Source organism: Asparagus officinalis, chromosome 6, assembly GCF_001876935.1.
Source record: "Asparagus officinalis chromosome 6, Aspof.V1, whole genome shotgun sequence".
NCBI lineage: Eukaryota > Viridiplantae > Streptophyta > Magnoliopsida > Asparagales > Asparagaceae > Asparagus > Asparagus officinalis.
In genome coordinates, this window is record NC_033799.1 from 13405694 (window position 1) to 13422382 (window position 16689).

The 16689-nt window shown below is 41.0% G+C and overlaps 1 protein-coding gene across 1 annotated transcript in view; it reads left to right on the forward strand.

The window, feature by feature from the left end:
- LOC109844150 (amino-acid permease BAT1 homolog) overlaps nt 1-5870 on the forward strand; it is an 8270-nt gene extending 2400 nt beyond the window's left edge. Inside the window, exons 6-8 of the mRNA XM_020413112.1 lie at nt 4152-4441; nt 4535-4664; nt 5451-5870. Coding sequence (XP_020268701.1) covers nt 4152-4441; nt 4535-4664; nt 5451-5804 — 774 coding nt within the window. The 3' untranslated portion in view covers nt 5805-5870. The remainder of the gene's footprint in view (nt 1-4151; nt 4442-4534; nt 4665-5450) is intronic.

Here is a 16689-nt window from a genome sequence, read left to right on the forward strand (position 1 = left end):
AAAGAGTCAAAAAAATTTCACTCAGGGGTCTATCTGCAACAATTTAACTATATGGGGTCCATCCACAATTCGACGATAGTACAAGGGGATCTACTGCAATTAACCGTCTATTTATACATCATAGATTATATGTCATGTACGCACAATCATATACACAGAAACACATGCACAAACAAATACATAAACATATGTATGTTGCGCGCCGTGCGGAAGCGTGCTCGACAACCAAACGAGTCGGTGAGTGATGAGAGAAGAAAACCAAACCAAATCAAGAGTGCAATTCACCAAAATATGACACAAATCAAATCAAACACAAGGATTTACGTGGTTCGGCAATTGCCTACGTCCACGGGGAGAGGATGAGGAGATTTCACTATATAGAGGAGAAATACAACAGGTTACAACTCACAAAATCACTCAAATATAACCCTAATCAAAGCTCTCAACTCCCTCACAATATCTCCCTCTCAAAGTACTCAAAACAATGCTAATTCTCTCATTTTCTCTCTTTTAGAAACCCTAAAAAACGTGGTCCTATTTATAATAAAACACAATCCCAAACAAAGGAGGATTCCCAAACAAATGAGGATTCTAAAAACGAGTATGCCACACCAGGGTGTGGCGCAGACCACACCCATGACAGACAGGATAGATTCTGCCACACCAGGGTGTGGCGCAGACCACACCCATGGCAGACAGGGCAGATTCTGTCACACCCATGGCAGACACCACACCAGGGTGTGGTGGAGTCTGTTTTGGGTTTTTCTTCACGTTTTTCATAATTTCTTCGCCGTTTTCACAATTCTCCACCTCGGCGAAGTGTTCCCAACACTGAGCCGACACAAACATGAGCACCAATGTGTCGTCTCTTCAAACTTGGCTGCACCAATATGGTTGCCTACGTATCCCCTCTCCCAAAGAATCAAGCCGCCCGTAGTTCATCCAAAGGGCCGCGAACGACCTCAAACCAATAGAAGAGTTCGTAACTCTTCTCCAATATCATCAACTCTGCGGCTGATAGCACCTCCAATGGCCTCAAACACCTCCACCTGAGGTGAACCAATGGCCATATCCAAACTGCATCTATCAGCTGCATTCGAATCAGAACCCAACTCATCATCTGCACCTAAATCCAAATGATCCCTAAGCTGTGTCACCTCAGCTGGAATCCCAAATAATGCAGTATGATCTGGAGTAATCTTCACCCAATGTGGAGTAGCATCAAACTCCACCCGCTGCGATATATCTAAGGTCTGTCTAAAACTCTTCACCTGCTGAGAGTCAAATAGCTCCCTCATCGAAGCCTCAACCGAAGTGACACTACCAGACCTATCTTCCAATGGAGTTTTACCTCCAATCATAGGAGTTGACAACTCTTTAATAGGATGACCCAAATATGTCGAATCCTCGGTCCAGAAACTCTTCTGCAAACCATTGCTTGACAACAAACATCGATCCTCCTCCAGCAAGGCACGGTTCTCCAAATTTGTCACCCTATCTAGCTGCCCCAAGATTTCCTTTCCAACGAAGTGTCTCGATATGCCGTGAGCTCTGCTCCAATGCAGAAACAGGTCCATCTTGTACCTCCTATCAAAATCAGAATGGAGTACCTTCACCTTTCTGTCTATCACACACTTCTTCAATCTGTTAGATACTACTAGGACTTTCTCCAAAGGGGATTTGGTTGCAACCCAAACACGCCTAGAACAGTCACCAACAAAGAAAACCAAACGCCTATTACCTCCCAATGATGCCCCCTTGGAACGCCCCCAAACATCCACGTGAACTCCTTTAGAACGACCATTAGCACGGTGAATAGAGATGCCACACTTCACCTCGGTCTTCTTGCTCACATCAACATATTCACTGGACTTTAAATTACAGGTCTTTACACCCTCTTTCAATCTATACGAGGAATCAATACTGGAATGGCCAAGCCCCAAATACCGCAGTCTAGTAGAATCAACAGAAGTCGCCAGTTCTCCACCTGCCACTATACCTCCAGTCAAGTAATACATGTTATTCCTCCTGACGCCCTTCATCACAATTCAAGAGTCTTTCACAATCTTGAGAACTATGTCCTCAATTTGAACATTCAGACCCTCTCCAACCAAAGCTCCAATCGAGATCAAGTTCTTCCTCAAAGAATGAACATATCTCACATCATTTAACTCTCTAACAGTCCCGTCAAACATTTTTATGCGAATTCTTCCTATCCCAAGGATCTAACATGTACGGTTATCAGCCATGTACACCACACCACTATCCAGATTTTCAAAACTAGAGAACCATTCCCTTCTAGAGTACATATGATAGGTCGCACCACTATCCAATATCCATTCAGATTCCTCCGAATAGCTATCTATAGGACTGATAGAAAGCGAATAAATAGAAGAGTCAGAATTATTACCATCCGATACGATGTTTGCTTCTGATGATGGTTGCTTCCCTTTTCCCTTCTTCTTATTCTTCATCCATTCGTCGAGCTTTGGACAGTCTTTCTTCCAATGACCAGTCTCCTTGCACCAAGCACACTGATTTTTTCCAATTGTAGGATGCCCTACTCTAGACTGTGACTTTTAATTCTTTCGGTTCGGATTCTTCCCACTTGCGACCAACGCCTCTGCTACCGGCTCAACCGAAGCCTCCTTATCCTTCTTTCGAAGCTGATAATTCACAAGTGTAGCAGTGACTTCACTATACGAAAGTGATGCCTTCCCATTAATCAGAGTAAGAACGAAGGTCTCATATTCCTCGTCGGGCAAGGAACTCAATAACTGCAACGCCTTGTCCTCATCTTCAATCATGACATCCACATTCGTCAAATCTGTAAGAAGCTTTGTGTAGTGGTTCATGTGATCTCTAATGGAGGTTCCCTTCTTCAACTGGAAACGATAAAGTCTTCTCTTCAAATACAAGCGATTTTCCACACTCTTGGTCAAATACTTGCTTTCGAGAATCTCCCAAATCTTCTTTACAGAAGTCTCATTCATCACATCATATTTTAGATCTTGAGTCAAACAAGATCTAATCACACCACACGCCGTTCGATTCATCTTCTTCCAAACTTTCTCTTCAATCTCATCTGGCTTGCCATCTAACTCCAATGTATCCTCCAAATTCTGCGCGTTCAGCGCATCCAAAACCTCGCATCTCCATAATTCAAAATTGTTTGTGTCATTAAACTTCTCCACATCTATCTTCATAGAGTGGATATTCAAACTCTGAATGGTCTTCGTGCCAGAAGCACCACCCTCGACACCCGAAGCATCTTCTTTCCCTGACATCCTTTCTCAACGCACCAACGAACGAAGAATAGATCCAAAACTGAAAAGATAGAGTCTTTACTAAAAGATCTCACATTTATCACCAAACGAAGCCCTAGACGAGCCTCCAAATTGATCTACTCCTCCAAATAGCCCAAGCGTAGCCCGAGCTCTGATACCACTTGTTGCGCGCCGTGCGGAAGCGTGCTCGACAACCAAACGAGTCGGTGAGTGATAAGAGAAGAAAACCAAACCAAATCAAGAGTGCAATTCACCAAAATACGACACAAATCAAATCGAACACAAGGATTTACGTGGTTCGGCAATTGCCTATGTCCACGGGGAGAGAATGGGGAGATTTCACTATATGGAGGAGAAATACAACGGGTTACAACTCACAAAATCACTCAAATATAACCCTAACCAAAGCTCTCAACTCCCTCACAATATCTCCCTCTCAAAGTACTAAAAACAATGCTAATTCTCTCATTTTCTCTCCTTTAGAAACCCTAAAAAACGTGGTCCTATTTATAATAAAACACAATCTCAAACAAAGGAGGATTCCCAAACAAAGGAGGATTCTAAAAACGAGTCTGCCACACCAGGGTGTGGCGCAGACCACACCCATGGCAGACAGGGCAGATTCTGCCACACCAGGGTGTGGCGCAGACCACACCCATAGCAGACAGGGCAGATTCTGCCACACCCATGACTGACACCACACCAGGGTGTGGTGGAGTCTGTTTTGGGTTTTTCTTCACGTTTTTCACAATTTCTTCACCGTTTTCACAATGTATACACAAACACACATGCACAACATATACACAAAACATGCACTATAAATAGTCTGATATGTTTTTTTTGCATCACAAACGAATTGAGCAGACAGAGGAAACAAAGAACGCAGATAAGAGTCCAGCTCTGGGAATAATAACAGCAGTTAGCTTATCAGGACTTGTTGGCTGGGGATACCTCATCGGCATTACATATGCTGTAACAAACATCCCCTATCTATTAAGTTCTGAAAACGATGCTGCAGGCTATGCCATTGCTCAAGTTTTCTATCTTGCTTTCAAGAACCGATATGGAAGTGGAGTTGGGGGGATAGTTTGCTTAGGGATTGTTGCTGTTTCTCTGTTCTTTGTTGGTATCAGTGGTGTCACAAGCAATTCCAGGTTTTAATGATCGATATGAAATATTAGTTTATACTTACTGTCTCAGGTGTTTTGAGATGGTATTTCACTGTATTTTGTTTGGAATATTTTCAGGCTGGTGTATGCATTCTCTAGAGATGGAGCAATGCCATTATCATCAGTGTTGCACAGAGTGAACAAGTACGAAGTACCGATAAATGCAGTGTGGTTATCAGTGGTTGTAGCATTCTCCATGGCTTTGACGGTATTTGGATTATGTTTTATCCTAATTCAGAAAAAAATAATTATATTTGTTCTAAATTAGCTTAAATTGTCCTTTTTTCTGGGACATCTGACGCAACAAATTACATTTGTTTGCATTAATATGACAAAATCATATATGTTTATAGACTTTAGAACATATCTATTTGAAACATAAAAAATTCTATCCATGTGGAAAAAATTCTATCCATGTGGATAGACATGACCAAAGCAAGTCTGGGACTCTGGAATAAATATGTATCAGAAATAAGGATCTAAAAAATATATGATACTAATCATATAGGTAAGGTTATATTTGCTGCATTAAGAAATGTAGTTTGCCTTAAATATGTCATGTGTTAATTGCGGATAGACCCCTTGTACTATCGCCAAATTGAATTTACTACCCCTGTGGCCCTGTAGTTCTATGAATGTCGCGGATAGACCCCTGAGGAAAACTTTTTTCACCCCTTTTAGGAGGTCTATCTGTGGCAATAGATTTTCACTCAGGGGGTATATCTGCAACTGGAATTCTTTCAGAGGGTCTATTTGCAACAATAGAACTGCCTGAGTAGTAAGTTCAACTTGGCGATTGTACAACGGGGCCTTATATTGCTAGCTGTTAACAGAGAAACATATTGGGGAAGAACATAGACTTTTTCTGCTAAAAATAGAGGAACATCAGATTTATCTCTGTTATGGTTTCCCAAATACTTTCAAAAGCATTAATTTTTAGGTCTCTTAATTGCTTTTATTCACTCAAATTTCATTTTTCATGCTGATTCTGCAGTCACTAGGAAGCCTAGTAGCATTCCAAGCCATGGCATCTATAGCCACGATCGCTCTCTATATCGCTTATGGACTCCCTATCTTCTTCAGAGTAACAATAGGTCAAAAATCTTTCATCCAAGGTCCTTTCTCTCTTGGTCGGTATGGAGTTCTTATCGGTTGGCTTGCTGTTCTATGGATCGCAACTATAAGTGTTCTCTTCTCTCTACCGGTTTCATATCCTATTACGAGAGACACATTGAATTATACACCTATTGCACTTGGAGGAGTTATTATTCTTACTTTTTCTTCATGGTTTTTAAGTGCTAGGTATTGGTTCAGAGGTCCTATAAGAAACGTCGAGGTTGAGTTGTGAAAGTAATTGAAATTGTATTGACTCATGTTTGGCTTCGGTGATTATTAGTGCAATTTCAAACATCTCTCAAATTGTACACTGTTAAAATATGTCATTTGCATATGTTTATTAAATGATACTAGGAATTATAACTCAATTTACAGTTGCATTCATGTATCTAAGAGCTAGGCCATTGGTTCAATCTCTAATGTGCTCAAAAGAGACAGAAAACTGCACTCTAAAGTTCTAAACTTATTGCGTCTTCGATGCTGGTAGGACATGAAGATCTATTAAGATAACTGTAAAGATACTCATCTGTTATTCGGCGACGAGCTAAGAGAGTTAACCCCTCCTTAAATCTGTCAAACACAAAAAATTTACATGTGGTGTAAACTGAGTTACACTGTCTTAATTGGCAAATATAAACATGAGAAAAGTGCTAAGGTAACCCTTTTAGACATGTTAAAATGAGTCCTCAAATTAAATGATTTACGCCATCAGAAATTTTTTTTAAAAGGATTTACGTATCTGCCTCCATAGATGGGTTAAGAAATAACCCTCACTGTTCCGAAACACAAAAAAGTGATCACGCGAATTAAAATAAATATTACCCAACAGGCTAACCAATTTAGTCAGTAAAATCTTTTGGAGGTGTTAATCATATTTTGATACATGATTATCGGATCAAGTCTGATATCGATTCTTATCTTTTGTAATTATAATGTTTGAAAGAGTTATCCCTAAAAATTCACTGGTGAAAATATTTTTGAACATCTAGAAACTGAAATTCTGAAATTTTCAAAGGAGGGCAAAACTGTTTTCATGAAAAATTCGGACGTTTCCGTTAGAATTCTAGAACACTGACAAAGGTAGGGTTTAGCGGTGACTGATCCAGTTAATACACACATGCTAGTTCTTAAATAGCTTCAAAAATAAGCAACAAGAGTTTTAGAGGCTTCTGTGCCAGGGAGTCCATGTGGCCTTCTTCAGGCTTCTGACTTATACTTTGGTTTTATATGTGAAGGGGTACATGCAGACCAAAAGACATGCAAAAAATTTTCGTTAATTAACTTTGTTACAATCATTAGTAAATAAATTAATTTCCATCCAAGACCATTTTAACTAAAACTACGAAATTAACTATGAGAACAGTGAAGTATTTACTTACTAGGCTACTGTTATCTTTAATTTTGTAGAAAAATTCAAAGAAAGGCATGAGAATGAGCTTAAACACTTGAAAGAGTTTCACTAGCTTGTTGTGTGCCACAAGCATATGGTGCCTGTTTGAAGTTTTCTAGATGTCAACATGTATAAGTTTTAACCAAAGTGAGAATTAATTTAACAGTATGAGTTTCACTATTAGTAATTTGGAGATAAGAGTTAAAAATATTAATCCGGTAGGGGTTAGAAAAATAACTACTTGTCATTAATCTTGAAAATTTGAATGTCTGACAATATTCGAATCTGTAGGATATAGAAGAAAATTAACTATGCATCATGTTACTTATCAATAAAAGAACATATATAGAAAAGATGTCTATCATATTTAAATAGTACTACTAGAAACATTATGTTTTTCTTGTTCTTTTTCCTTTTTTTCTCCTGCTCTCTTATGAATAAAGATCCTAATCAAACTTAAACATACTTATCACATTTCAGTCTACCTCTTTTACGAATAAGCCAAACTCTAATGTTACATTTTAATTAAATGTTTTTCGAGAATTATATAACCTAGAAAATACTGGAAATTCTTTTTTTGGTAAAAATCATTCAACGTTAATTCAGACGAAAAAAGATATGAAGATTTGAAATGATATGCTCAAAATAGTAGAAATTAGTTTTATCGCATATATAGTAGCGGGTAATTATATATAAGCAGAACTCGACAAATTACAGACGCGACATAATAGTTTTATGTTTTTAGTTAGGCGAATAATAGTTGATAATCTGACATATAAGCGACAAAATGTTCGTTGGTTTAATGCGACAAATAAATGATTTACTAAGAATTAACATTTAGATATTCTTAACTGATTAACACATTCTTTTATTTTCTTCTGAAATTATATATTTCACATTGGTACTAAAGCTAATCACAAGCCACAATGCATGAATGAAATGGAAATATTTCATACAACAAATTCAAAATATAAGACCTTTTTCCATAACCAAGTGGAGAAATAATGAATATATTTTCTATAATTAAGAATCATGATATGTATCATGGTTTAAAATTTTCTTACACAAGAAAGAAAATATTGGGCATTAAACTTGCTACATTGAGGGTGAAACTCTGTTACAGACAATCTCTTTGTTGATGCTACATGCAAATAAAGTAACCATGCATGTGATACAAATTTAATTTCCCTAAACAATGTCAACGGATACATCTATGACCAAAATTTGCTAGGCTTTAGTGGCAAAATGTTAACCCGGGGTGAACCCTGTTTTCAAAAAAAGCAAAATTAACTGTAATTAGCTCACTAATGACATTTCCAAGGTGTGAAGAAAAAAGGAAGGGAGAAAGAGAGGAGAGAGGAGAGGGGGGAGAGGGGAGAGAGAAAGAGGTGATTAATGCTTTTGTTTCGAAATTAGAAAAGGCTAGTCTTCGCTTGTCTTTACTCTCCAATTCCACTGTAGAAAAGGCCGTACCGTCCTCAAGGGACTCTCAAAGGGGTCTAGCTCCTCTCCTCAATTCTCCATGGCTTCTTCAACTCCCTCCACGGTAGGACGCCATGGCAACAATGCGTGGGCTCCTTACGATATCGGAATTCTCATCATCGATGAGGACCCAACGAGCCTTTTCTTTGTTGCCACTGTGCTCCAAACTTGCTACTACAGAGGTAGCCTTCTACATTTTCAAGAAGTTTATGTGGTTTTTTCCCCTCTCAGATTGGTTCTTTTTCAAAGTATTTCTGTAAGGTTGTAGTTATTGTGATCTTAGAAATCTTGAGGACCTCCAATATCAATCTTCCATGCATTTTCATGATTGACAACTCAATTGTATATATAATATTCCTATCATTCATTAATTTACCATATTTAGTTCAAATTTTGGTTCTTAGGTTCTTCGTTTAGATGCCACCAACTTCTTGAAAACATGGTACCCTTCATCCTTATCTAGACGTAGACATGCATGTGTATAATGTGTACATGTTTCATTTAGTAAACTGTATTTAGATACAATAGACTTTAATTAACTCTTAGCTCATGATGCTAAATTAACATTTATAACTATTCATGCCGACAAAATAGACAGAGTAGAAAAATCCTATTCTAAATGTTCTTAAGAACAAAATGGAGTATTTTTCTAAAAAAAAAAAAAGAATAAAACGAAGTACAGAAACCATGTTTCCATAAAAAAAAGGAGACTACCATACATCTCTAATGTTATCATTAGAATATGGTAGTCAAGTTGGATGCACAAACGTGAATAAGGTCTTCATTCGTCACTTTCGATGTTAGATTTTATTCCTTTCTTTTGTTTAAAGGTTTTTCTATAAGATTATAGGACTTACAAGTACAGTCATCTTATGAATGTCAGGAATATCAAAATATTCCGTACAATTTCGTGTCTGATAGATTCTGTTTTGTTGATTATCATGTCATTCATTAATTCACCATATTTTGAAAATATTTGCTTGCAGATTTTCTTAAATCACCACAAACTTTTTTTAACTATCAGTGATTTTTTCGAGAAAATAATATCTTCCATCTCTTTCTAGATACACACAGACATATACCCACGTGTTCATAGATATACACACATATGCATGTATTATGTGTCATAACAGAAGTTCACAAATTTGATCTTCACAGTCCTCGCGTATGTGTTTACCTATAGGGTCTATTGCAGATGGACTTGCTCTAGTATCACTTTTTGTACTTACTACCCCTCTAGTTTTATTGTTGCAGATTGAACACCCTAAGAGAAAAAATTTGACCCTCTTACCTGTTGGATATTTTTGGTCAAAACCGTTTTCCAAAATTAAGTTTTCAAACTATGTATTTATTAACTATTGGTATTTTTCAGGTTTCCTTAGTAGCGTAGCAGAAAGTTAAAGTTTTGATATCTCAAAGGTCTTATGTTCGGCTTGCCAACGGCAATCCGAGAATTGTTTTTATTTAATTAATTTCTCATAAATTCTAGTGGGTAGTCTCGTGGGTCGTGGGCCGTGAGCCAATGGGCCGGGGACTGGAGTTAATTAGACTGAGACGTTAAGTGGCGTTTTGTTAGACGCACTTTGTACTTCGTACGAAAGCATCGAGGCTAGGTGGCTGTCACGTAGGACTGCCTCGCAGTCTGCTTCGCAGCATACAGACGAGCCTCGCGTTCACATGAGGGTGTGACCCTCGCGTTCACAAGAGGGAACGCGACTGTTTGCGGTGAAAGTTAATTTCTTCATTGCTATCGAATCTATTACAACTTTAGTCGTTACAATAAACTCGAATAAAATAAAAAAGTTAATCTTTTTATAAGATCTCCTTACACAATGAAAATAAAAAGTTTACAACTTTATCAAACAAACGCAGAGATCGTTTATCGGCCTTCTGCTTGCGTGGGATCTTTGCCTGTACCGGGGTTTATCCGTGGACCACCGTCGATCAGATCTGATTGCTGAAGAATTGGACAGAGCTTGGTCTATCCGCGAAGGGATCGAGAAAACTGTAGCTCTTATCTCGACAACAGCGAGATAATTGCTCTTCTTAGAATTACCACAACGGGATAATACTAAGGAACGGATCCGGGAAACTGTAGATCTGACGAATCTCTCTCTCTTGCGTTGAAGAACTCGATCCGATCTCTCCTCCTCCTCTCTGAAATCTGTGTACTTTAAGTCTTCAATCCGGCAGGGCTTCGCCGAGGCACGAGAATTCCCCATCTTAAAAAATGAGGGCCTGAGGCTTGTATTTATAGGCTCGGGGGAGTTTGGAGCGGTTAAAACTACCTAAAGGCCCAAATCTGCGTTGGAGATACCCTAGGGTGTCTCCACTTGAACCGAGACACCCTAGGGTGTCTCCCCTTGATCCGAGACACCCTAGGGTGTCTCGGCTTGGGCCGAGACACTCCGTTATGGTGTATATGTCCGCTTCCGCTGTAAATTCTTCGTCCGAACTTGGATTTGAGGGAGTTCTATCAGCTCCGATGGTTGGATCATCTGTAGAGTGAATGAGACACGAAGGGCATTGTTCTTTTTATAAACATCGCGGGGCTCCCGATTAGCCCGTACCTTCGTTATTCCGAGATTCTGTTAGTCCACGTAGTTCGTCGATTCACTTCAAGCGTTCACCGATACCAATCGAACTCCTGTGGACCGGATAGTGACGTTCATCACCGTTCCTTAATACTGAGCTGTTCGTGGAGACCTATAGGCAATTTTCGATGCCTACAGATACCCCCTCCAAAGCGTTCCAGACTTGTTTCTTTTATAGAAGAGGCTGGAATACTTTGGATGTGATGGGTCCAGCCTTCAGTCGGCGTAAAGGACCTGTAGTTAGCTTCGATTCTTGACTCTTTCGACTTTCAGTCTACTCGATGTTTTGGTGAATAGCTGAAGTTCTTCCGGCGCTGCGTTTATCGTCTGGCCGCCGTCGAAGTCTCAAATCTACAACTGATGAGTTGAGTTTAGCTCGTGTCATTGAGTTGACTTTGAACTGACTATCTCCGTCATGATATATTGATTCATGTTGACTTTTTTATCGCAACGCGTTGACCGATGTTGACCCTAGGTTTTCGAACGTCGTACGTTGACACAGTTTATACTCGTACGTTTACTGGAGTATACACAGTTTAAGCTCTTAAGGTATTGGAGCACGACGGTCCCAAGTGTCGGGGTTGCAGGACCAACTGTTAAAGCTGATTCATCTGCATTTGTGGATCTTATTTTAATGTTGTTGGATAATCGAGTCACGAGACCAACTGACGGAGCTGATGCGTCAATGACTCGTATTTATAGAATTTTTGGCAAATTCTCAGCCATCAACGGGTTTGATGAGCCTTTACCGACTACCGTTTGAGTCGGGCTAGCATGCAGATTGTTTAGATCCGTTCTGCACATAACGTTGTGCTAAAAGAGTTAACTCTTTTAGCGCTACGACATTGAATACGTAGACTTCGTCTTTCTCACGGGAATAGACTACCCGGCAACGCGTGTTAGGCGCTGACTTATCCTTACTTAGGATTCAGGATAAAAATCCCCAGACTCGGATTCTGGTGTCTTCTTCAATCGGTAAAAGACTAAACCGGCAACGCGTGTTAGGCGTTGACTTATCCCTGCTTAGGCTTCGGGATAAAATTCCCCGTGCGTGTGAGGCACGGATTATGGTGTTATTAATAACAACCTGCCACAATGTTGAATATGTGGTCTTTTGTCCTTTTTTACGGTCAAAGACTAACCGGCAATGCGTGTTAGACATAGACTTTGGGATTTTTGGCAAACCCCCAGCCATCAACGGGTTTGACGTGCCTTTACCGATTACCGTTTGAATCGGGCTAGCATGTGAATTATTAAAACTCGTTTCACATGTAACGTTGTGCTAAGAGAATCGTTTTTCTTAGACTTAATGCTATGATTTTGAATACATAGACTTCGCCATTTCTTACGGGAATATGGCATCCGGCAACGCGTATTAGACGTTGACTCATCCCTACTTAGGATTCGGGATGAAAGTCCCCAGAATTGTACTCTGGTGTCTTTTTCAATCGGTGAAAGACTAAACCGGCAACGCGTGTTAGGCGTTGGCTTATCCCTGCTTAGGCTTCGGGATAAAATTCCCCAGATTGGATTCTGGTGTCTTTTTCAATCGGTGAAAGACTAAACCGGCAACGCGTGTTAGGCGTAGGCTTATCTCTATTTAGGAGTTGAGATAAAATTCTCCATGTACAAAGTGCACGGATTGGAAGTTGGGAATTATGTCTTTTCTCAGGGTAAAGACGGACTGAAAAATGGAAGAGGAAGAATTTTATATTCTATCTCCCGGCACTGAAGAGGAAGAATTTTATATTCTATCTCCAGTTGGAAAGGAAACTCAAGATGGGATCTCCACCCCCAGAATCCGAAATGATGAAACTAAGAATGGGATCTCCACTCCGAGAATCGGAAAGATTCAAACGACCCTAACCTTATAGGATTGGTCATTCGATCCAAAAAGAGTCCCTCATTTATTGAGGGGAAATTCCGATTTCGACCCTAACTTTTATAGGTTTGGCTAAAAAAGGAAAAGACGGAAGTCTTTCGTTTATCGAAAGGGATAACTCAATCTTAGTCCTAACTATCTGCAAGTTTGACTAAGTGAAGTTGGAGACAACCCTAACTTTTATAGGTTTGATTGCTCAATTGAAAGTGGACCTCTCGTTCATGAAAGGAATCGAGAGGAGAATCTGGTTGTGGCCCTAACTTTTATAGGTTTGACCAAGGAAGCAGTGGAAGTGGGAGGTTTGAGACGATCTTACCTTTTATAGGCTTGATCGTTCAATTTGAAAGTGGACCTCTCGTTCATGGATGGAATCGAGAGGGGACTTTGGTTGTGGCCTTAACTATAGGAAGGTTTGACCAGGTAGACAGTGAGAGTGGGAGTACAAATCATAGTGGGGGTTCAGTGTTTATCACCTTGTTCGTAATTATCGGGTTATCCCTAAGAAAATTACATATAGTGTTCTTCTGGGAACTTCCCATTACATGAATCATCCACCCCCAGCTTCTTTCTTGGAACTGGGTCTGACTTTGTACTTCGTTACATGTCCGGGTTATCCTTAAGAATATTAGCGTAACATTCTCCAGGAACTTCCCATCAACGGTGGGAAACAGTTTAGACTCATATACCTATTGGAGTATCAGGGAGCAGTTTAACCTCATACACCGATTGGAGGATTGAGAAGCAGTTTATACTCGTATACTCTTCGGAGTCTTGTCGTTCTTATTTGGCTTATCCTAGTGTTATGACGCCGGCTTCAACCAAGGTTTGGATGCTATTCTTTAAAGTAAAGCAAGCCTTGGTGGGATGAAGGATCCTCCTGTGGTACGCTCAGTACTTCGGATCTGCAGTATCGTCCGCTTCCTCCTGATTTATGATGGGTGGCAGCTTAATCTTGTTGTTTTCAAGAAGGGTCTCGAAGATGGCTGGAACGTCTTCGTCCCTGAATGAATACTCTTTATGGAGCCTCGGATCCGAACTATTCTGCTGTCTTCGGGACTGCTGTTGTGACGTCTGATTAACGTCAACAACTGTTGTAGGGGTCTTCCCTTCATTATGGGAAACGAGACCCAAATTTAGAGGGTTAGTCATTGGTTGGCATCTTTCAACCTTCCTCCTTCTAAGGAATCGTTCGGCCTGCTCTCCGCGCGCCTTCAACTCTCTCCAGGTATTGAGCGGCTCTACTCCCATAACGTCTAAGATATTAATGGACAAGTTGTTATGATAAGTCTGCAAGACGAATTCCTCCGTGACGGGATCCTTGCAGTTCATTGCCTGATTGCGAAAGCGTTTGATGAAGGTATCCACCGACTCTTCGTCTTTTTGTTTCTCATCGAAGAGTGTCCTGATCGACACTTCAGCATCATCATCGAAGAAATGAGCGAGGAACATGCTTTCCAGGTCCTCCCAGCTGTTGATGCTTCCGGGCTTGAGGCGGCGGTACCAATCGAAGGCGGGCCCGCGAAGGGTGCCAACAAATGACCGGACCATCAGAGGCTCGTTGCCAGAGATCACTCCCAAATGGGACTTGAAATAGATCAGGTGCTGAGTGGGGGAACCCTTCCCGTCGAACGGCGTGAAGTGGATCAGGTTGAACTTCGCTGGATACGAAATCGATTCCCATTCTTTCGGGTAAGGACATGGAATCCCGGTCTTCTTCACCTCTCGAGCATACATCAGAGCGTCGATTTTGCTCTCGAGGTCCTTCATCTTTTCGTCCTCATCTATACCCTGTTTTGGCCAATTTTCGAGAGGAATAATACGGCCACCCCCAGTGTTATCATTATTGGTGGGTCCACCCCCAGCGTTGTTATTTTTAGTGGGGCCACCACCAGCATCGTGTTCGTCCACATCTGAATCGCTACCTATTTGGTTAGCAGTGCTGCGACGGCTGGACTCACCTAGCTGATTTGACAAAATTCGGATCTGTTGGTCGTGCATTTGTCTCATCTCCTGCATAGCCATTTCCATTTCAATTTTGAATGCTTCTTTCTGCGTGTGGTATGAAGAGAGATGTGGCTCGTAGTGTGGCTAAGTGCCTTGTATGTCAGCAGGTGAAGGCAGAGGATCAGCGCATCGCAGGTCTTTTGTAGCCATTGCCTATTCTAGAATGGAAGTGGCAGCATGTCACCATGGACTTCGTTACTGGCTTACCTCGGAGCACTAGACAGAATGATGTTGTGCGATTGCGGAATAAGAATCCGAGAGTTCGTCATCGGAATGTATTCCTTCATGGACACCCTGGTAATCATTATGTCCAACGGTTTCTAGCTGAAGGTGAGATATTTGTTGGGTTATTCTCGAACCGACTCTTCTTCCCGGAGAGAAATTAGGGTTGTAACCACTTGAAACAATCGGAGATTTTCCCTTATTGACCATGTTGATGGTAACTTCTGGGAATTCATCATCTTGAGAAACCGATCCTCTTTGGTGGAAACGCCTTGATTTGGGCTTCGTCGTTCCATCGGAGATTCTCTCGAATACCGAGACCCTCCGCGGAGCGGTCTTGGGACAGCTACACGCTGATGATACTGCCCTGATAATTTTGATACACGGACAGTAAGAGTCCGCTTCCCGGGTACTTCTCTTTCGAGATTTATTCGTCCCCCCAGCCTGATAGTATAACTCATCGACGTTGCGGTCGGAGTAACCTATCGGGTGCTTACTGTAGGCGTCAAAAAATGCTTACAGACGTTCAAACACCACTCAAGATAACATAGAAGAACATTATACACATCATCAAACAACTACATGGCAGCAGGATATGGTGCCGCGGCTAAGGCGCGGCAGACCATGGTGCCGCGGTTAAGGCGCGGCAGCCTATGGTGCCGCGGCTTAACCGCTGCAACCTATGGTGCCGCGGCTATTACAAGAAGATGTTGTGGCAGTTATATGGCAGTTATTCGATGATTATTTGAAGTCCACGTGGCGGCATATCAGAGATAAAACGTGTGCTGACGTGGAAGAGCAGTTAAACCACGAAGAAGGTGGTTAAAGGTCGTGGGAGAACAGTTTCAAACACGTATGAACGTGGGTGTAACTCCCCCTTTAGCCGCGGCAGTGTCGACTGCCGCGCCCTTTAGCCGCGGCAGTGTTGACTGCCACGCTCTTTGGCCGCGACAGTGTCGACTGTCGCGCCCTTTAGCCGTGACAGCATCAACTGCCGCATAGCCATCATTGACAGGGGCTGAGCATTTTCCAGAGAGATTAGAGCAGAGAGCCTTGAGTTTTGGTGAATTAGAGCAAGAGAGAGAGTCTTCCTTCTTCACAAACATCCTCAAGAAGCTTCTAGCGAGTCCTAGAGATCTAAGCTCAGACTTGATCTTTGGAAGAGTGAACATCTTACATCGATAAGATATTCGCTTCAAATTCTTACTTCGATAAACGAAGGAAGAATCATTAAACCCCTCACGGTTCAATCAGAATCTGTGATTTGGTGGTCCACGAGTCAAAGCGCTCCCGGCACAGGCAAAGATCCCACGCAAGCAGCGATCCAAACAACGGTCCCGCGTTTGTTTCTCAAGAGTTGTAATTTTTCTTTTGTTGTGTAAAAGAAGTCTTATAAAAAGACTATCTCTTTTGAATTTGTTGTAATCGACCGAAGATATAATGAATTCCATAACAAAACCAACTTTTGACGCAAACAATGATAAAAGATTGTTTACCATGAACAAGATTGTGTTAGAATATATGCATAATGCACTTGATTCTT